Source organism: Hyperoodon ampullatus (assembly GCF_949752795.1).
Source record: "Hyperoodon ampullatus genome assembly, chromosome: 1".
Classification (NCBI taxonomy): Eukaryota; Metazoa; Chordata; class Mammalia; order Artiodactyla; family Ziphiidae; genus Hyperoodon; species Hyperoodon ampullatus.
The window spans coordinates 162,416,990-162,439,366 of NC_136914.1; the positions used below are offsets into that span (position 1 = coordinate 162,416,990).

Here is a 22,377-nt window from a genome sequence, read left to right on the forward strand (position 1 = left end):
CGCTCCGCCTCCCCCCTCCCCATCCCCACCTTGCTCCCAGCCCACCCCTGGATGAGCTGCATAGGCCTCTCTATCAGGGTCCCGGGTGGGGCAGCCCCTTCTGGGAGCTGTGCTGTTGTTCTGCTCTGTCAGAGATCTGGCCCATGTTTATGGGATCCCGGTCAAAGTGTTCTCTAGATTAAAAGTAAAATTACCGCCAGTCAGCAGTCCATGCCCAGGTTCCCGTCTGGAGTACGTCAAAATGCACCAAAGCATGGACTGGCACACGTACCATTGTACTAGCAGAAAACCCAAAGTAACCAAAGGTTTATCAGTGGAGTTACAGTTACACAGAAAATTCCTTATGGTGGAATGTTATGCGGCAATTAAAAGAACAAGGTAGGGCTTCCCTGGTGGCGCAGTGGTTGAGATGCAGATGCAGGGGACACGGGTTTGTGCCCTGGTCTGGGAGTATCCCACATGCCGCGGAGCGGCTGGGCCCGTGAGCCATGGCCGCTGAGCCTGCGTGTCCGGAGCCTGTGCTCCGCAACGGGAGAGGCCACAACAGTGAGAGGCCCGCGTACCGCAAAAAAAAAAGAACAAGGTAGATCTATGTGGAGTGACATTGGATAATCACCCAGATGCATTGTTAAGTTATTAAAAGCAAGTTTTAGAACAATGTGTTACCACTGATATCTTTGTGAAAAGCACACTACCACACACACAGAACTATAAATTATCTCTAGGCTGCGGAGGAGGCAGGGAATTGTGTACCTGTGTGTGTGTGAGCGTGCTGGATAGAGCCTGCGAGACTCCATCAAAGCACTGACAAACAGTGGTTACTTCTGGGAGGGAAATGGGATTGGCGTGGTATGTCATTTCCTCTATTATATATATATATATATATATTTTTTTTTTTTTTAATGAAATTACCCATACATTTTGCAGTCTTTAAAAAGTAGAGGGAGGGGTATAAGCGTACGAGTATGTGTTTTGAAGTCAAGTCCACTTGAAAACTGGTCCTGAAGAATGTCCATTTGGTTTGTGACCAGGGCAATACTGAAACTCTGCATGGATCCCCTTTATCCATACACACACACACACACAGATCTTTACATTGTAAAGAGTCATGCTGCAGTGCTTGAATATTAACCAACAGATAACTGAATGTGGACAAAACTCTATGATTTCCTTCCATCTCATGTTTTTAAATATGCCTGCATCCTAAGACAACCTATTCTAAAGTGAATATTTTGCCTTCTGCCTACTTTCAATTTTTTTTTTTTTTAACAGAAAAGATTCCGGCCGAAGCACAGCCTGAATTGGGAACCTGGGGAGATGGGAAAGGTGACGATGAATTATCCCCAGAAGAAATACAAATGGTAATGCATTCTCTGCCTAATCATGTACTTTTAACTAGTTTTAGTAAGAATATTTCATTGAGTAGGAGGTCATCCTAAATGCCCTTGCCCTAATTTTTATACTGAGTTTTAAAAATTATAAATAAATACTTTAGATCAATTTTCCACTTGATTTCCAAATTCTTAGTATGCTTTTCATATGTTTTAAATTTGCGGTAGCATTAAAGAAGAAATTGCCTTGGAATAATTTTATTAATATTAGATGTCTTTTCAGTGGCAGTAAAATAGTCTTCTATTCTAAAGGGGTCTTTTATCATCGCTGCTATGGTGCTTTTTAATTGTCTGAATTACTGGTGCATGGTAATGTGAAGAAAGCATAAGTAATGGCTGAAGAATGAAAAGAGTAACACCTTAACTGTGAATATCACCTCCTTTTATTTACCTGTCCCCTAGTTGCCAATTGTAGTTTGTTATCTCTGGGTGAGTTTCAAAAGAAAAGGGACAGATTTGGCCAGAGCCCCTACCTGTTCGTTTACAGCCGGGTCTATGCACACCTGTCTGGACATCGGTGTGACAGAGTCACATGGAGTACGTGTACCTGGGGTTGGGAACACATGTGTCCTAGAGCTGCCCTGGTGGGATGCTGGCCTTGCCCAAAGAGCTGAGGAGCCGGTTCCCACATAGTCCCCCTCCAGTGGCTGTGCCTGGCAAATGACACCTTAATTTGCAGCTGTTTACGGTGGACAGAACTTTTTAGTACTTGTTTTATCCGTGATACTCTCAGTAATCACACTAAGAGGTGTTGGGGCATTACTGTCTTCTTGTAACTTTGTCAAAAAGCAGTCGGCTCTCTTGTCCATGGGCCCCTCATTAGTAAGTGGTTGAGCCTATCTGCGGTCAGCGGTCTCCTGATGTCTCCTGAAGGAGATGAGAGGTAGAGCTTCGAGCCATGGCTGTCGAGTGAGAGAGGCACCCATCTCCTCCCAACCTCACACAGAGGCATTCGTGTCACCAAGCTCTTCACTCTTGTCTTCCTGTCTTACAGGCTCAGATGTTATGTCCTCAGAGAGTCCTTCCCCGACCACCCGGCCTGAAGTGGCCCCAGCCACTATGTCTGTGTGCCCACATCCTGCCCTCATCCCTCCACTAGAATACAAGTGTCCCGAGGGTGGAAATCTGTCTGCTTTCACTGCTGTGTTCCCAGAGCCTAGAGCAGGGGTGGGAACTGTTTGTTGAATGGATGAGTGACTTTGATGAATATAATATAAAAACTCTAGGTTGTTTTAAATGGTAAAGCAGGATCATCAGTAAGAACTACTAGAATATTCTAAGTTATTATTGTTATTATTTATATTTATGAACACCTTCTATGCGCCAGGCCTTGTTTGTTTAATCTCATAACAGTCTAGTGAAGTAGGAACTATCTCTCTTGTATAGTTGACGAAAATGGGGCACAAAACTTCCAAAGCCCATGCAAGGTCACAGAGCCGAGCATCCGAGCCATGCTCCATGCCCCGAGCCCTGGCTCCAAACCCTGAGCTTTTTTCCTGCCTCACAGCTCATGTGAGTGCCCGCTGGGATCTGGTGGTCTAGGTGAGTGTAGCCTGCACAGGAGCACTGGCAGACTGACCTGGGCGGCCTGACAGAGGCCTCACCAGCCCCAGCAAGGGGTCCAGGTCTGCTCTCTTGAGCGCTGGCTGCCGAGAGCATAGAGCTGGCTCGGAATCCTCTTGCTCTCGAGGCTTCCTGTTTCTTCCCCGTGCCTGATTATGGGATTGAAACACCGGTGGCCCCTCATGGTGGGCTAATGACTGAGTGAGCTGACCCAAGAGGTTGCCAGGCATACAGAAGGCACTCATAATTGAGTTCCCTCGGCCTCTCCCCTTCAGAGTGGCAGGTGTGCACAGAGGCAGGACAGCCCTGGCCTGCACAGGGTCGGGGGGGCCCGGGCAGTGCTCACATGTGTGGGGAAGGGCTGTGGTGTGTGTGCTGCCCTCAGGGCAGGATCAAAGGGCCACGCAGGGTGGCAGCTGCCGCTCCATGGAGTCTTCATACATATTTTATACTCAGGACTGTTTCACAAACATTCATTCACCCAGATGAGCACTTTCCCCTTTAAGATCATCACCTTAGAAGCATGACACTGATTCCAGTGATGACACCATTAGCCATGACTTTCCTGGGACTTGCAATGGGGGTGCTCCCTCAGAGGCTGTGGGACTTTCTTTGGAACAAGAAGCAGAGCTATCTGTGCCCTCGATAGATAAAAATAATTCTGAGCTAAGGAAGTAACTCAAACACCTTAAAGTGGCCTGCCAGGCCCCTGCCTTCCTTCCACACCTCTGACTTGGAGTACGTGCTCAGTGCCCCCCAGACCAGCAGGCAGGTGACCCGGAGGCCTCGCAGTGTAGACTGCGGCACGACTCCAGGCAGCAGCTGTGGCTGCCCAGTCAAGTAGAGACTGAAGACGATGGCCGGGGAGTGGAAGTGAGAGCGGAGATGAGAGAGCTGCTGCGAGAAGTGGACTGGACCTGGTGATCCACTGGAGGGCAGCAGGGCGTGTGAGAGAGTGAGGCAGGAGAAAGAGCCTGGAGCTTTGTGACCTGAGGAAGCAGGATGCCGGCAGTCAGGAAATGATGACCTGGTCACGGACAGGTGTGAGTCCGTGGGAGGTGTCTGGTGGGCGCTGGGATCCTGGGCTTGGGGCTTGGGCTGGAGACATGACTGTGGGATACACCTGAGGGCTGGTGTTTGAAACAGTGCATACAGGGGAGAGAAAGGCACAGCACATCACCCCGGGACACAATGCCAGAGGGCAGGCCCAGGCGGAGAAGCCAGCAGGCTAAAGGGCAATTTGGTCATGCTCCCTGATAGCCAAATGATGGCCAGAGTTTCTTAAAAGCTCATAGTTTTTCTTCAGTTTACACAAAATAACTTTATTATTGAAAATGATGTTACATTCTCCCTAGAGATGAAAATATGTATAGTACTAACCCTTCATTAAGAAAGAACACATTTGTATTTAGGCAGACCTTAGCTTCCATTTAGGGCTTTTTTAAAAATACACTGCACCGCTTCATAAAGGAAGTAGCTAGAAGAATGGCAGTCAGTCGTTTGCCAGAGGACTTGCCTTCCCCACAGGCAGCGGTGAGCAGCAGCAGCTTGTTAACCTGCACAGACGCGTGCTTAGAAGCTGCAAGATGCACGGGGGCTGAACCAGTGAAAGGCTGGCAGCAAGGATATCTGTGATCAGCTGATGCTTGGCCCCAGTGAGAGATGGCCCCACTCAAGGGCTTTGGGACTTGACAGAGTTGGTTTTTAACCCTCTTTATGTCACTTACTGCCTGTGTAATTTGGGGGCAAGAAAATAAGCCTCACTGAACTTCAGCTTGGTAAGTTGACAGGAGTGTCAGGAATACAGTCATGTATGTATGAGTGCCCAGGAAAGTGCAGGGCACATAGCAGCTGCTCAGAGAATGTTCCCTCACAAACAGTGAGAGATCGTTGCTGGCCCCGTGTGGTCCTGGGTTCCCTGCACGTGTTCCGAGTGTGATGTATGTAGCTGTTGCATATGAGAAACACATGTTCATATCATAAGGCTCGTCTTTCCATAATGATGGTTGGTGCACCATGCTTTGTCCAGGCATTGTCCAAATGAATGAAGCATTGTCCAGAAACATGCCAGGGATCATTCCCAATAATGCTAGTTATTTCGGCGTCATGATATCAGTGACCTAAGCAATCAGAACCAGCAGGACCTCCCTAATTTTTATCGCATAATTGCAAGAGGTTGGGGCAGAAGCCTGTACTGTTCAGTACTTTTATGACAAGCTGTTTAATGTTCAGTTCACTTCTTTCTTAATTGGGGCTCATAGCCAAGTACCATATCTTACAGTCTGACTGACCTGAACCTTATTTAAAAGGCTCAACCCTGAAAATGAAGAGAAAGAAATGCCACACTATTGGTTTTAAATTGGAAAGTGTTACAGCAAATTGTGGTCATAAGTCATAATCACTGTTCCTCAGGGTAAAATAATGAATTAAGCCCTATAATAGCAGTTTAATTCATTATTTCACCCATAGGAGCTGTTGTTACTTGTTCCAGAATGGCTGCGGAGCATTGTATGATTCGCACAATACGTTTCCATTCATCACTCATGATGCAGGGATATTAATGCCTTTGAGTTAATATAAGCAGATGTTTTGTGGTCAGGCTGAGTGGAACCAAATTGTTTTCTGATGTTACCCAGAGAAAATACCTCCTTTCTAAGCCCACATTCATTTTACTTGCCTCCAGTGAAACCACTGCATTTAGTGATATATATCTTGGAATAATTTTTAAAGACATGAATGTGACTTCTGTTCTTCAGATCACATGAAAAGTGTCCCTAGCCCCTGTCCCCGGAGGTGGGCCCTTGGAAGCACCAGGTGGCTGGCTGGCAGGGCTTGTGGTCTGTGGCCAAGCTTGGCTTACACATTGAGAACAGGAGAATTGTTGATAGAACTTGAGCGCCACACAGGTGAAAGCTGGGGCACAGACCCTGGGGAGGTTCACAGGGGCACAGGTGGGGGTCACGGTGAGGGTCACAGAGCCACAAGTGTGAAGGTGTTTGGCACAGATAAAGCACAACTAGAAGAGCCCAGAGTGGGCCTGGGCGGTGGGCTCCTGAGCCAAGGGGGCAGACTGCCTTCTAGGCCAAGCCCCCTGTGGGTTCATAGTGTTGCTTCAGTGAACTGCTCGTAGGTCTTTGCAATGCAGATCCTTCTCCTGGTCTCATCTGACACTCAAAGGCCTTGGTAGGAATGATTTTCTTTTTAAAACTACAGTAAAGAGGATTAGATTAAAAAAGGATTTCTGTAACAATGTATTCACAATGTGGATCTGTATCCTTTAAACCAGATTATAAACCCTTTTGGGGGGCCCTACTTGAAAGTCTGATTGAGTTCTGAATGGAATAAAGCAGTTAAATGATACTGCCTGACGTGCATGTAACACACACACACACACCGTCTCAGACCTGTACCGTATGAGCGCTTGAGCATTTATTAATTTATGCTGCCCCATGTGGTAGGGACTGTTGCTGGGCCCCCAAGTCCTAGACTCTTAACCATGGTGCCTACCACTGCTGTTGGGCGTCTGCACTGAGGGAAAGCACTGTGTTTTGCTGTGAGACCTAAACAGTGTAGAGTGCAACGGCCCAGAAGGACAGGCTGGCTGCTGTCATGCTTGCCGGGCCCTGCCTGCCCACCTCCTCCATCATCCAGGCCTCTCATCTCCCTTTTCCGGGACTCATGGAGATGGAGGACATGGCAAGTGTGTCGTCCCAGGGCCTGTAGGTCCCCCTGCCCTTGGTGCTGATCGTGGAGCTGAGGCTGCATTCCGCACTGCACCTCGTGAAGCCCCTGCCTGTGCGGGCTGCCAGTGAGCCCCAGGGAGCTCTGTGCCTGTGCTTCTCAGGCCTGAGAGGGTAGGAGACCAGTAGTGGCCCTCTAGAATTTGAAACCAGGGAGGGGAAAGGGGCCATCAAAGCATTTAATGACTCATTTTGCATATCCAGGATCTGACTCCTGAAGAGATTGAATAATAGTAATTAACATTTATCAGGTGAAGTTGGTAAGCAGCTTCCATGGATTAGCACATATCTTCCTCCTAACAACTCTATTGAGTACTACAATTATCCCCAGTTTAGTGATGAAGGCAGAGACACAGAGACACAGAGAGGTTAAGTTACCTGCCCAAGGGCATACAGCTTAGAAGATAAAGGAGCTGTCCCTCCCCACCCTCAGGATCAGGCAGGAAAGGATAAGAATAACCAACCACATCTGTTCACAAAGAGAAACTGACAGGCCACACAGAAGGCCAGTGACTGGGGCCAGGTCACCCAGGAAGTTCCCATGAGGCCACAGGAACTGGGCCTTCAAAGCCCCTGGCATATCCCCTACCTCCTCCCGCAGCCTGGCATTTGGTGGCTCCCTGCCTTACTCAGCGGTGAGGTGTACAGGTTTGCGACCCAGACAGTCTCGGAAACCTCCCTGCAGCCTGTGCGAGTGAATGCGGTCAGCATCCTGGCCGCTGCCTAACCTACCAGAGCGCAGCCAGATCTCGTTAAATGGCTCCCTGTGGGAAACAGGTTTTGTTGGGTTTTTTAAATGCAGTTTCATTGTTACTCCCAACCCCTGAATGGAAGCTGCTCTCCATAAATGTGGTGCCGCAAACCTCTCTCCTCAGCCCTTACCACTGCTTGATCCCTTGAGGCATTTGTTTCTCTCACTTCCTCCAGGAATGGGGAATTTCTCAGGTAGCATCAAGAACCCATGGGTTGGAAGGAAATCAGAGCTAGAATCTGATCCCACTCCTGATCGCTGCTAACAGGAGCCCTTCAGAAGTAGCAATTACCAACCAAAAAAAAAAAAAAAAAAGAAGTAACAATTACCAAGAGGCTTAAAAGAAAGCCAGGTGCCCTTAAATTGGGGAGGAAACAAACAGAAAGCTTTGTTCCCAAGGACATTTCCAGTAATAAACCACCTCAAACCCCTAGTTAATTTTGTTTAGGAACAGTTTAAAAGCATGAAAGGGCTGTAGATTTAAAAGGGTAGGGCCATATTATTGTTAGAAAAATTCAGAGAAAATGCCCCCTGCCAACCCCCGCCAAAACCTGAGTAAAGTACCTGAGAGAATTAGTCAAATTAGCACCCACATGCTGAAGTAATTGTATTTTTTCATATATATCAGACTCTTAAGTAATTGTTGACAGTTAACAGAGCTGATTCTTTCAGACTCAAAAGTGATGCTTTTATTCCCTTAAATAGCTTTTTTGACACATAATTAGAAGGGCCGTGGCAGTGCCCTGGCAGCGGCCAGCAAGGCAGCCTGCCGGTTTCCCCGGCCCTGCAGGAGGCTCCCCACCGCTCCTGGCCTCCTGGAGCCTCACCAACCTCGGCCTCTGAGGTGGCCTGGGGTGGAGTGGAGGCCTCTGTGCTTTGATGAGCAGCTGGTGCTGGGAACCCGCGCCCTGTTGTGTTTCGGGCCCTGTGCTGGGCTCAGGGTCCAGAGGAGAAAGACCACCCCGCCCAGGAGGGGAGCCAGACCCCGAACAAGGGTGGGAGTGCAGTGATGGAGGTGAGAGCAGAGAAGCTTTAAAGAGAGGGGGATGGTAGAACATGATAAAACCTGACCTGCTGCGTCTGACGACTAAGGTGCCTATGCTGGGTTTCTAAGGACCAGTTGGAGTTGCCCAGCCAGAGGATAAATCCACCTTAGGGTGAGAGCTAGCCTGTGCAGAGATGAGGCGGGGGATGGCAGGAGATGCCCTCGGAGAGGCCTGGGGAGAGGCCTGGGGGGTGGCCGGCTCGTGGACCTGGCGTCAGACCTGATCTGCAGGGTGCAGGGGCAGGGCCGGCATGTGACTGACGGAATGGAGGGCAGACCGAAGAAGACTATGAGAGATGAGGGCAGAACTTAGATAGCAGGGAAGGAACGAATACAGCAAGTATGCCAAGTAAAACTGGCAGAGTAGGAAGGGAGGTTGCCAGCGGAGAGCCTCGCGGAGGGGCTGGAGGGAGAGGAAAAGGACTTGACGTTGAGGAGGCCCCGCTAGAGGAAGCCTCCCTGAGTGACGGGGCGCGGGAGTGAGCAAGGCGGAGGTAAGGGGTGCGGAGGGGCCAGCAGCTGTAACAAGGTTGCTGCGCGGGCAGGTGCGGAGGTGAGAGCACAGCCCCCCTCCCTGGTGGACCAAGCCCCAGAGTGTGGACAGCGGCCTTTTCCAATGTGTGTGGGTCCAATACGGTTCCCACCTGAGCGGCTCACAGTCGTGCAGACAGTTTGAGACACGCACAACTCAGTACAAGGCAGAAAATGGCTAATATTCTAAGGGATTTTGAGAAGATACCAGGCCACGGTTAGAAAAATGAGAAATAACCTTGAGCTCCGAGGCCCAGGACGGTATCATGGAGAAGGTGGCACGTGAGCTGAGAACACGTGGGACCCGTCGGGGAAGATATGGAGGAGTGGACGCATGAGGCCTGAGTCATCATCGTGGACGACAAGCTCCTCCTGGTCCCACACCATGGCGGCGCTTCAGATGCGCGCCGTCCTCGCGTTTGACAGTATCGAGCTGGCAGGATGGCTGGAAGAGCAGCTGTCCACCCTGCAGAGTTAGCTCAGCTCTGATGAACTCCCCGGGTGCTGGGGTGGCGTCCTTACCCAGACTGAGCCCCAAAGCCTGGTGCTATCCCAAGCACCGGGAATGCAGCTTCTCCAGCTCCTGGGCCTCTGTCCCTGTTGTGGCGACTGACCAAGGCCAGGCTCTGCAATCAGACTGAGTCCCAGTGCGGTCCTGCCACTACCCTGATTCAGCACGGCCGCACAGCCTCACCGCTCCATTTAAAGAGGACGATATCAGGAGGTCGTGAGGGCCCAGAGGGAGAGCAGGGCGGCCAGCCTAACGGGGCTGACCCACAGGCCTCCGCGCTCCCAATCAGAGTCGGCTTGCATGCTTGCGGTTCAAATGAGTGAGATGGAAAGTCCAGCCACAGGCAGCCCCGCTGCACCACGGGGTTTCATTTTCTTCCTACGGCCTGGCTATCCTCACACGAACACTCAGGGTCTTCCAGCAATGCCGCCACGATCCGTGCTGGAAAGGGGCTCCGGAGTGATTCTTGGAGGGCGGATCAAAGGTTTCTGCACAGACACGCCTTGCTTGACACTTGCCTTTGGCTGTGTTCTCTAGTCAGTTTGTGGTCATCCTTAACGTGTTTGTTTCCTTTACAGTTCGAACAAGAAAATCAGCGCCTGATTGGTGAAATGAACAGCCTGTTTGATGAAGTGAGGTATGTGTGTGGTTCCTTTGTGAGCCGATGGCCTAGTTTACAACTTTCCCCAAAACTAGGAACTTTATTAATTTACTCTGGTGCCCAGGCATCCACATGTGGCCCTTGGGCCAAATGTAGCCCGCCTCCCGCCATTTAGGGGGTCAAGGAAACTGCCTGAATTCACTGACTCCCCTCGACTTGTGGGCCTGTGAGATAACCCCACGGGCTGCTACGAGGCTCCCAGGTGCTGCTGCCCCGTCCAAGAGGATCGGCTCATGATGGCAGATGACACCAAACGTAATGACCACTGCCACGTGGGGGCTAGTTACACTTAATTACTCTAAATGAAAGGGAGACCTCGTGAGGGACGGCTGACAGAGGGAAGCCCTGCAGGTGGCTCCACTGGGATCCAGCTGCTCCCTCACCAGAGGGATCAGCCACGCAGAAGGCCCGTGGCTGTGGCCCACACAGGTACGGTTACCAGCCCTCCGGTGAAGGCACTCAGGCCTCTTGCCCTGGGAATGCCGGGAGCATTCTGAAAGGATGTGCCAAAACTCTTGTTGCACTGTGGTCACTTCCCAAAAGAAGATGCATCCTGATGTTGCACTTGTGCAGCCCTGGAGGGAGACTGAGTGCAGGTTTTTCCCTCTGGCCGCTGCCCCCGGCTCTTCCGCTGTCTCTACCTTCGCAGGCGGGTCTCCCAGTCCTTCCTCAGAGATGGCGCTCTCCCCGCCCTCACCCCTCCTTACTCTTCTCCCAAGTCTCCTCTCCTTCCCTCACCTGGTCTAGGGGGACTCGAGGCCCGAGCGACACAGCTAGGGATCATCTCCCCATCGAACATTTCCGCTTCCTCCTGGGCTGGGAGCTCAGCCGCTGCCTGTGCTAAAGCAGCTGTCAGCTCAGCCTCTAGACATACACCCCCCGGCCCGCCCCAGGGTCACCCTGGCTGCCCATGAGACGGGGAGAAGCCCGCACACTTAGTTGCTGATATCCCGGTGTGGGATGTTTTCAGCCAGAAGCAGGTTTCCTTTCAACAGGGAGTTGGGTTGAGCGGTGAATGCACTCTTCCCCCTGACCTACTGAGAGGTAACAAAGTTACCTTCTGACGTTTTCTTTTGAATCCCCTCCATGTGTCACTGTGTTGCTAGGACAGGGCTCGGCATTAAAGGAGACTTTGCTTTGTGTGACTGGGCGCAGCTGCGTGGCCCAGGCACCGGCTCAGGAGGCTGGGCCCCAGAGCCAGCTTATGCAGGGGGGCGGAGTGGGTTTCCAAAGAGTCCAGTATGCCCCAGTAAGCTGAGGGATGTTAAAGGGGAACCAGTAAGGAGAGTGAATCTGCCTCTGCCCATGTTCTCCTTCCCTGAGCCTGACGCGGCGTCCCCTCCCTCTCTCATGCCTTCACTTAGAAGAGACGACTTCTTTAGACATGTGTGACACTGCTGTTAAGATCACCAAGTACTAATAGGTAATGTGTAATCTATTTTTTTTATGAAGGCAAATCGAAGGGAAAGTGGTTGAAATTTCCAGACTCCAAGAGATATTCACAGAGAAGGTTTTACAACAAGTAAGAAAAAATATGGTGGTTTTAAGATTTAGCTTAAAACGGGGATATACTAAGAACTCGGGACATTTCTTCTGAGGTTGTTGGGCCTCTGCAGCTGTGTGCCCAGAGCCTCCCCTTCCCCGGGAGCAGCCTCTGCAGTCCGGGGCAGCTCTCCACACGCCCCAGCCCTGTGCAGCGGAGCACGTGGGGGAGGGAGGCAGCTCGATTTTGGTTCTGGATGCCCTCTGGGAAGCTGGGGAGCCTCTCTGAACTACAGTTTTTTCATCTGTAAAATAGAGTGGCCCTTGCATGGTTGTCGTAAGGCTCCCAGATAACCCATGGAAAGCACCCAGCACAATGCATGAGTAGTAGCTTTTCAGTCGGCGGTGTTACAGGCTCAGACTTGGCCCTGTCAAATGCCGGGTCCCCGCCACCTCAGGTGTCCCGTCCTCACAGGAAATGTGATTGTCCTCATACGTGGATTGTCATGTCATTTCTACCTGCCTACAGTTCTGAAATTCTTCCAGCAGCCACTAACTGGCAAAATTTTCAGACACCTGATAAATTCTCCCTGTTGTTTTTAGTATCCACAGACTGGAAGGGTTTGAAAAACAAAATTATTTTTCTCCACTGTGTTAGACTGGGCTACTTGGCTTAAGATACTCCACTCACAAAATGCCCCCTAAATCACACAGCCAGAGTCAAATCATTGCACATTGGGTACACAAGGTGGTTCATAGGAGTTGCCTTTTTCACTAGCATGTTGCAGGAACTATTCTAATATGTATCTGCTAAGCCTTCACTTGGAAGCCTGATGGCCTGATGGTTCAGCCTCCGGACACAGAAAACAGCTCAGTCAGATGTCTCCCGCTCAGAGCACCCACTTGTCCTTAGAGGCAGCTCGGCGTGGCGGGAGGAGCTCAGAGCCCAGATGGAGTCAGACAGACGGCCCCCACCCGGTTCCCGTCACGCGTCATGTGATGGGAGCCCTTTCCCCCTCAGCAAAGCGGGGCTAAGGTCACCTGCGTCACTCTCTGGTGGCGAATGGGATCCGGGCCCCCTCAGGCTCTCAGTCCTGGACCCAGGAGCCGTTGTTGTTTGTGGGCATGGCTGTGGCAGACCTGGGTAATGCACTGTTCACTAGCGCGGCCAGAGCCACGGGCCAGGGGCCTTCACTACAGCAGGGCTGCTTACGTGCAGCAAAGTACTCTGAGGTCCTGGGGCCCAAGTGCACTAAAAGCCCTTACTTTTCACGACCATTGCTTCTGCTCCTACACTCAGCCCAGCCACTGAGGAGCACTGATTGCCCTTCACATTTGATTCTCAGTTGGGGGCTGGTTCTCGGTTAGGAAGCAGCAGTCCCAGGGTTCTGGACATGTGCCCCAGGGGGTGGCAGAGAGCCACTCAGGGCCCCACCCTGTGTCACCCCCAGGGCTCTGGGCCTCAACCTGGGAGGGATTTGCAGGGATTTGTCCTTTGCCTCTAAGGACAAGTGGGTGCTCAGCCAGGCTGAGCCCTGCCTGGCTCCCTCGGGGTTTCTAAGACCTGAGAAGAGCTGAGTCTGTCTGGGCTTCCTCATCTATGTTGCAAGGTGGTTCTTAGCCATCCTCTCATGGGAACAGTGGCCGTGGTCAGCCAGCTCCCACTTGGAGATTCTCTAAAAAAGCGAGATTTTGGAGCAAAGCAGTCCTTGGCCCTCAGGTCCTTAGACTATGTGGCATTCACTGCTGGGAATCGGATGGCTGAAGATCGATTTCCTCTCTGCGGTACTGTATCAGTCAGGTTTCCCTAAAACCCACACTCGTCTATATTCCCTCCCCACCGCCTAGAGGGAGAGATAGGCCTGCTCCTTAGACCTCAGTGTGGTTCACAGCCGGTGCAGGGGTGCAATGGTGGGTGATGAGCCAGCCACTCCTGTGTAAGCCCAGGATCCCATGTTTAAGCTTTCCAAGTATTTGGAGTAAAATTTTTGCAAACATCCTGCATACCATTTTGATTTTTAAGTTTTAGCTTTTTTTTTTTTTTTTTAAGAGAGAGAGAAAATGGTGATATACAAAGTGCCATTTTGAAGCTAGCATGTATGTTTTAGAGCCACATGTGCTTTGAAGCCCCTGGCATGTGGTAGCCACCCTGCGATTGAACTCTTCCTGTCCAGTGAGTGGAGGAAGGTGGCCAGCCAGGGTGGAGGGAGCACAGGCACCGGGTCCAGTCCCAGTCCTGCAACTTGGGTGCTGTGTGACTTTGGGCTTCTCTATGCTTTAAGTTTCCCTCTTGTAAATGAGAGTGTTGCCTACCTGTCGGGTGCTATGAGGACCCATGGGTTCATGGTGTGTAAAGCCCCAGCACTTAGTAAGTGTCAGCTACTGTTACTATCGTGACATACACTCGGGGAAGGAGGTGGCGGTTGTATTTATCTGCTCTTCTCCCCCGACAGGAAGCTGAGATTGACAATATTCACCAATTAGTAGTAGGAGCAACTGAGAATATCAAGGAGGGCAATGAAGACATCAGAGAGGTGGGTACTCTTGGGGCACCGTGTCTGATTTGGAGGGGCGCTGAGTCCAGGCCGTAGTGTCCACCCGGTCAGGGCCACATGCACAGGGCTGGTCTCAGGACTGTGCGCTGGATGGGCCCGTTCCACCCTGCCAAGCCCAGGACCCCACTCACTGCCCTGCAGAGCAGCCAGCTGGGGCACAGGGGTCCCTCCCTGAGTCCGGGTTGGGCCCCACAGGAGAGGCTTGTGGGACACCCTCCAAGGACCCAGAGCCCTGGTCGTTGTTTACAGGGCTACCACAGTAGACTCTGTTGAGTGGACTTTATTTTCTGAGTGCAGTCTTCAGGTTTGGGTTGACGTGGGACCGTTCTTAGACCACCACTGCCATCGCACTACTAGGAAACACACGTCAGGGTAGTGGACACACGCTCTCATCCTGTCTGTGTGGGTTTAACCCTGGGGTGGACATGAGCCATTTTTCCTGGGAGAATTGTGCATGATCTCCACATGATGGCTAACCAGAGAGGGAGATGCAGCCCATTTGTCTAACAGACTTTAAACCCACGTTTTGGTTTTGCTTAATAATTAAGCCATCTGTGCAAGGTAAGCATAGGCTTGAGCAGTCCACACAGTTAGAGCCCCGCAGGGAGAGCATGTGCAGACACACGCGGCAGTTGAGAGCCCTTCCAGCCTAACCCCCCGTGCCCCGCCCCCAGGCCATCAAGAACAACGCCGGCTTCCGCGTGTGGGTGCTCTTCTTCCTGGTGATGTGCTCCTTCTCCCTGCTCTTCCTCGACTGGTACGACAGCTAGGCGGCCACACCCGGGAGACGGCGCGCTGGGCGCGCTGTCGTGGTCCCTGGCGTTGGAGCCATCGGTGGGGAGGGGGCACTGAGATATGTACTCACAAAAGGGACACCCGACTTGTGGTTTTAAGCCCATTTAGTAGCTGAAAAAGAAAACAACACAACTAAAAGTGGTCTGCGTCGCAATCCTGCGGCCAGAGGGAAGGAACCGGGAGGGTGATGATTCCTGCACCTGACGGGGCCTCCCCGGGGAGCGGGGCACGCGGGCCTCCTGCTCCACAGACGTCTCAGGCTTGGAGGAGGCGCCGGCCTTTCCCTCCCGGTGGCAGCAGGAAGAGCGCTGGCCAGTAGCTCCTCACAGCAGATGATGGATTGTTTCCTGTGGCTTCTTGTCTGCCTCAGCCAACTGATACACAGACTCATCGTGCGGTAGAAAAGATATCACCTTCGCCCTGTGAGTCTAGTGAATACAACTACAGCCATTTAATGTATTGTTGGTGGGTCCAAGGTTAGAAAGTCAGTGCGGGCCCACCTGCCTCCTGTCCGGGAAGAAGTGTGGGGACGGGACCTGGCTCCCCCCAGAACTGCTGCCCCCAACACTCTCCTGATGGAGATGGCAGGGGGTGGGGAAGGCCCGACTTCCGGCCACTGGGGCCCACGGAGCTTCGTCCAGAGAAGGACTTGGGCCTCTCCACCCAGCCGAGCCCCAGGAATCAGGAACACCCGCTTGTACTCAGGCACAAGGCATCTGCAGCCACATCTGTGCAGAAAGCGCCCGGTGCGCTTGGGCCCCCAGGGTGTGGGTTCAAGGGCTCTGCACAGACAGTCCGGGGAGCATCACAGGGATCCTGTGTTCTTTATTTGCACAGAGTGAAAATGTCAAAAGTTACATGTGAATGAGCTTACAGTCAATAAAATACATGTCTCCTAGAAAATACAAATAGGGTTGCCTTGACACTGCATTGACATGGGCTGGAATTTGCTGATAGATGATATCTCTACACAGAAGAAGTTCTGGCATGTAGTTATTGCTCTTAGGCGTCAGCACAGCTTCACAACATCCATGACTCTGCGCCCACCCACTGCTCCGAGGTCATGGTCATTGTTGCCAAACAACACCCTTGATAATAAAATACACTGTATGTTTTGGAAGCACATTTCAGGAAACAGTAATGGAGTCGGCCATGACCACCATGCTTGTTCGCAACAGATCTTGCACTATTTGTCATTTATTTTTGATCTAAAAAAACAGTGAAACTTTTGACATGTCCACCAGAAACAACACATTTAAATAACATGGAAGAAAATGTCCATGAACATCTTTTTTTTCTATTTAATCATCTTACACATTTAGTTTATCTAACTGGCAATTTTGTAAACATATACTTTAATGTCAAGATTCAGGTTGAAACGTAATTGTCTTACAAAGATGGTGAATGAAAATGTCATAATTGGACTTGCAAGGTGCGACGCCAGCCCCCCTCCCAGCCTTTCCTGCCTGTTTCTTACATCAAAGGAGTTACATCTGTCCCACAAAATAAAAATTAAAGTAGCCTTGGCTTACCAGCAATTACACTTTCACTTTTCTCACCCAGCTAATTGTTTTAAAACTAAGTAGCTAATACGGCTGTCGGTGCAAACTTATTCATAATAGATGTGAACAAAAGGGCCTGTAGGTTTCATTCCTACTCAGCCCATCACAGAGCAGACGGACTAGCTACAGGGTGACGGGTTCTGCAGCCTGTGGCCCAGGGTCCCCTCTTCCCAGAGTCCCCACCTCACATGCTCTGACCCAGTCCACATGCACTGAGGGAAACACGGCTCCCCTGCCCAGCGGGCACCCTCTGTACCGAGAGGCAGCGTTCTGCCTGCAGCAGTGACCCCTGCCCGAGCCGACCTGCTGCAGTGCCTGCGCACTCAGGAGTGAGCACGGGGCAGGTGAGGGCACAACTGCAGCCTGATGGCATCTTTCCTTCCTTCCCTCTGACGCTCACTATGGTGCATCTTGACCACTGGCACTATTGCCATTGGCGGGGAGGTGGGAAGAAACGTGCAGTACAGCTTGCTCTTGGCAAAGCAAGGGATCACTCTAGATATGGCTATGGTGTAAGGTTTGCAAACGGCAAGGTGGTTTAAAAAAAAATCAATCCCACAAAATGCATCATTTATCTGAAGTCCGATCCCCTTGCATATCCAGTGTAAATTTATTTTTTGACAGCATCCAATAAATCCCAGTAAAGTTGCTAAATTAAGATTCTTTACCATGGAAAGTGGTGTCAGAGCTCTTTTAGCAATGCTGATATGCACTTGATTTTATGCCCGTGGGTGGTCTGCAGCAAGCTGTATTTGCAGAGCAGCATTAGCAAACAGAAGCAGTTGCACCATACATGAGTAACCTCTAAATTATCAGTAATGATATCTAATGAAATGTCCCTCAAAGTCCCTTTGTTACCTTCAAGTGACACTGTAAGGAACCTGCCCATCTCGCTAAGCGGACTTCTCAGCAGCCTCAGTCTCCTGCTCTGAGAGCTTCTCTTCTGACAGAACTGACATCCACGGCGAGACCGAGCGGGTGATGCTCTGCTTGGCCAGGTTGTAGTGGTTGATGACGGTGTAAAATTTCTCCCGGGCGTTGGAGTCTTGCTCCGCATAGTAGCTCTCCAAGCCTTCTGGGATGCACTGGGTGTTCTGAAAGACAAGCATGCACCGATGCAGGAGGGAGGCCCGTGAGTCTCCAGGTAGCACCCAACCCGTGGTCACTGAGCACCTCCCTGGGCTTGGAGGAAACTCAGAGATGAGCTGACTGCCTGACACTGATTGCATGGTAACGGGATGGACGTCTGTACAAGGCCGTGGTGACGGGACTTACACAGCAGGCCTTCTTGCTTCTTTAAAGATCTCACACTCGTTGCCATTTATTTTAAATCTCCTAGAAAACAATGGAACTTTTTCTTTTTTCTTTTTTTTTTTTTTGCGGTACGCAGGCCTCTCACTGCTGTGGCCTCTCCCGTTGTGGAGCACAGGCTCCGGACGCACAGGCTCAGCGGCCATGGCTCACGGGCCCAGCCGCTCCGCGGCATGTGGGATCTTCCTGGACCGGGGCACGAACCCGTGTCCCCTGCATCGGCAGGCAGACTCTCAACCACTGTGCCACCAGGGGAGCCCAACAATGGAACTTTTGACATGTCCACCAGAAGCAACATATTCAAACAGCGAAGGAAGGGAGTCAGAAAGGCTCCTGGGTGCAGGGGTTGGGGGCACTTGACCCAAAGGAGCTGGTCCTCGGGGCAGGAGGATGGGGACGCAGGCTGCAGAGAGGCCCGCGGCCGGAGCAGAGGGTGCGGAGCCACAGGGCACAAACGCTGGGGAGAAGGCAAGGGTTGGGGGGTCAGGACACACCACCTGCAAGGGCCTGGTAGGGAGCTATGAGTGTGACCTGGAGATCCAGAGAGCCCAGGAAGCCACGAGGACCCCATGAGGGCACTTGAGGGTGGGGGGCTCTCGGGGGGCAGCTGTCCGCTAAGGGAGAGGCACTTCCCTACAGCCCATGGAACCCTGGGGAGGCCGGGGGTGGGGAGGTCAGTCCCTAGCTCTCGTCTGCTCACCGGGGGTCTAGGGCCCCCAAAAAGTCAGGCTGCCTTCCCTTGTCCATCCAGCAGCCGGGCTAAGCCACCGCCCACCCCGTCTCCACACGTTGCTCGCCAGGCCCTGAGGAAGGGGTCACGGGCTGCACTCTGCCTCCCCTGACCCTTCTCCCAGTGGCAGGCGGGCGCGTGGGGCCCAGCTCGCGACACGCTTCTCAGCCCTCCCGGCAGCCAGTAGAAGCCATGGGGCTACCTTCTGGTCAACGGGGTGTGCGGGGCTGTGACAGGAGCAGGTTCTGGGGGGCTCCACAGGGAAGCTGCCTGCCCTCCACCGCTCCCTTCTCAGCGGCTTTGATCGCCTGGACTAACCTGCCTGGAGAGGGACAACACCCTGGGGGCTGGCAGCGCAACACAACAGCATCGGGGCTCCAGGAGGACCTCAGGGAGCCCCACTGCCTGCCAGCTGCGGCTTTAATGAGAGAGAGAGAGAGAGAAACCTTCCATCTGGCGGAAGGCACGTTACATGTGTCTCTAAGCAACCAAAGCATTACAGGAACGCCAAGGTCTCCCTGTCACACAGTGAAGGGAGACTGCAGGAACAAGGGTCCTGGGCCTTGGCTACCTTCACAGTCACCAGGGAGACTTTTGAACCCCCCCAGTTCCCAGCACCGCCCGCAGGGTCCGGCTAGCACCCCCGAGCAGCATCTCAGCCAAGGCTACCTCGCTGGCAAGAGCGCAGCCAGGATTCTACCAACTCCTGGGGCCCAGCAGGACACCCCGCTGCTCGACACGCTCCTCTGCCTCTCTGCGTGAGCCCAGCATGGAGACCGTGACAGAGTCTCTGATGGTCACCAGGATGGCCGGTGGTGGCTCCTACCCTGTGGACGTGGGCGCCAGCCTGGGATGCACGGGGGGACCTCCTCTGGGAGCCCTGTCCCTGCCCGACCCGGCTTTCTTCAGCCTCCAGAAGCTAAAGGCGGGTTAGTTCTGTCTCCCTGTTAAGGGGCTGCTCCTTGGGGTCTTTCTGCAGACCCAAGGCCCGTCTCCACATCCCAGCCCTGCCACCATACCGGTTCCTTCTGACAGGTGGCCAGGTGCCTTCCGGGCACGATGTCTCCCTCTGAGCTGTTAGTCCCATTTCAGTCACAGCAAGTGAGATGCAGAGAGGGGAAGGGACCACAGGGCAATGTGGGAACCGAGCTCCAACCTGGGCCTCTGCTCAGTGCACTCCAGACGTCGCCCCGCCACCCGCAAAGCTGCCGATGGTGACTGCTCAGCCCAAAGGCAGAACAGTGAGAAGGCAGCGAGGTCCCCCCAGGGCGCCGGAGCAGGACTGTACGCCCTGGCAGCTTCAAGTTCAGCCAGCGTTCGTCAGGCCCCAGCCCTGCACACCCGGTCCCGCCTGGGCTCTCAGCATCCTCAGAGGTGGGTGTGGCGGAGCTCTGTCCGCAGGGCTCAGGGGGCTGGGCTGGAAGGGGGAGGTGCTGCCCGGGAGGAGCTGCTGAGGCCAGGACCAGGGGAACCCAGTGAACGCCACAGCCTTCGTCAGGCCCTCTTCGGGCACCAGGCGGCACGTCACCCACTGGACCGGGAGGCCTCCCCACTGTGCGGGTCCATTTGCCTGGTATCGGGAGCAGCCACTCAGGGCCGAACAGATGATTTGTGGACGAGAGAAGGGACCACGTCTCGGTCTTAGAAAAGCTCCCATTTGAGCCAATGTAGAGGCCTGACCGAGTGTGACCCAGGGCCTCCTGTTCCACCTGTAAGTGAGCGAGCTCCCTCTCCGTCCGGATGCTTCTTGCAGGGGTCACCAAGCCCTGTGTCTGCGAAAAGGAGTGTCAGCCTGAGGTTAACAGGCTCTCCCACAGGTGGGCTGCCCATCGGGTGCAGAGCCGCTCACGCCAGTTCTGGGCCAGGCCCTGGGGATACCACAGGCCCTGCAGCCCCGTGCCCACCCCGTGGCCTCCAATCAGGATCCAGCTCTGCTGCTCACACTAGGAAGGGGCAGGTGTGGCCACTCGGCAGAGGGAGGGCAGCGCTACCTGGCGTGGTTACTGGCGGATGTGATGGCGTCATGCCTGGTCCAGCCCTGGCCCACCTGGCTACAGACACTCACGGGTCTGGGAGGATGGCAGGTGGTGAAGGAAAGGATGTGGTTTGGGGGCAGGGGGGTTTAGACAGCTCTGGGATCTGGAAGAGGTTTATACATAAGTTGAATTTGACAGCAAATCCATCCATCCGCCTCTGTTCCCTGAGCCAGGGCCTCTCAGAGATGCATGGCTCACTGACGCTGGTTTAGTGAAGATGGAAGGGAAAATAATAAACGCATGCTTTCCCCGCAGCCCTGATACCGCCCTGCCCCACGGAGAACTGGTCTCCTTACCAGGTCATTGACCCTGAAATATAGACTAGAAACACCTGCCAGCTAGCTACTTCCAGGAGAGAAGTGACAAAGGGACGCAGTGTGTTTACGGCCCGGCACTGCGCTATGCAGCGTTTCTGTGGGCTGAGGCCAGCAGGAGCAGGAGGTCGCGTTACAGGCCGAGTCCACGTTCTGCCTGAGCCTCAGTTCCCTCGTCTATAGAAAGGGGCTGATGAGTCACCGCCCGGGCTGCTGTGAGGACTGCAGCCAGCGCAGCACAGTGGACAGCAAAGATTAAAAGCCCACAGGGGCACCGCTGAGGTCATGCATGCCCTTCTGTCATCGGCGTCCTGACACGCCTGGGCACTGGGGAGCCTGGCCACTCTGCAGGGGCAAACCGTCTGTTCAGCCCAGGGCCGGCCCTGCAGGTGAACTGGCCCCTGTCCAGCAGGCCAGCGGCCACCCTCCTCCCCCACCTGCACTGCCACCTCCCCTTCACTCTGTCCTTGCCACCAGCAAAGGGTCTGGCAAGACATTCTGAGGCCACCAACACCTGCTGGGCAGTGAGTGACTCTGCTCCAGGCTAGGGCAGGCCTCCAGACGGGATGGGGCAGCCCTGCCCTCCAGGCATCCAGGACAGACGGTCCCGCTGCCACCCACGCAGCGAGGCTGTAAGACGGGGGTGCTGGGGCGGCACTGCGGGGGGCGTGCTGGCGGCAGGCAAGACCCTGGGGGAAGACGGCTTCCAGGGGTGTCCCGGAGCCACGCGGGAGTAGGATGGGGTGGGAGCTCCGGGGAAGCTGTGACCTGCCCCCTCTGGCTGGAGAGACCCCAGCAGAAACACACGTCAGCCGTGGGTGAGCTCAGGGAGGTCACAGAGCTTCTAACATGAAACGATAACTGGATGTGTGAGGGAACCCAGGAAAGTGTCCCAACAGCCCTGGCCCTCGGTCCAGGAGGCCTAGCTATTAAACCTCACGTGCAAGCTCCCCGAAAGCCAGCCAGTCTACGAGGAGCACCCAACTGTAAACACCTCGTAGGGTCTGGGGCAGTTTCCTCCCATTATGTTTAAGACCTTCCTGTAACACTCATCCAGTGACTTCATGGTTTTTTAAAAAAAAAAAAAAAAAAAAAAAAAGCAGAAACCTAGGATCCTCTCCAGCCCACATCTGCCTTTTTAAATCCCCGCATCTACCCCACAGGGTTTCTGGGGGCATCAGAGATCTTAGTTAAAAGCCCCTTGTAAACTGTCGGGTGGTGGCATGTGATGCACATGTATGAACACGCAGAAAGGAGGGAGGAAGGGGACACACACTCTCACACCTTCCCTCCTCCAGCCTTAGCCCGAGGGCCGTGGGATACAGGGCAGCAGCTCCCCAGCCCTCCCAGTGACATTCTCCAGAAAGGACACCACCCATTAGATGCCAGTGGAAAATGC

General features: G+C 53.2%; 2 protein-coding genes across 3 annotated transcripts in view; one reads left to right on the forward strand and one right to left on the reverse strand.

Moving 5' to 3' along the window:
• Positions 1-16,899, forward strand: part of STX18 (syntaxin 18) — a gene marked incomplete at its 5' end in the record, with an annotated part of 121,744 nt that extends 104,845 nt beyond the window's left edge. For both annotated transcript variants that reach the window (XM_079698411.1, XM_079698412.1), the window contains 5 exons: positions 1,273-1,361; positions 10,111-10,169; positions 11,646-11,715; positions 14,129-14,209; positions 14,905-16,899. In XM_079698411.1, coding sequence (XP_079554537.1) covers positions 1,273-1,361; positions 10,111-10,169; positions 11,646-11,715; positions 14,129-14,209; positions 14,905-15,000 — 395 coding nt within the window. In that variant the 3' untranslated portion in view covers positions 15,001-16,899. The remainder of the gene's footprint in view (positions 1-1,272; positions 1,362-10,110; positions 10,170-11,645; positions 11,716-14,128; positions 14,210-14,904) is intronic.
• Positions 16,900-17,160: 261 nt separating this feature from the next.
• The window catches only part of NSG1 (neuronal vesicle trafficking associated 1), a 30,130-nt gene continuing 24,913 nt past the window's right edge, over positions 17,161-22,377 (reverse strand). The window contains exon 5 of the mRNA XM_079706732.1: positions 17,161-17,681. Coding sequence (XP_079562858.1) covers positions 17,481-17,681 — 201 coding nt within the window. The 3' untranslated portion in view covers positions 17,161-17,480. The remainder of the gene's footprint in view (positions 17,682-22,377) is intronic.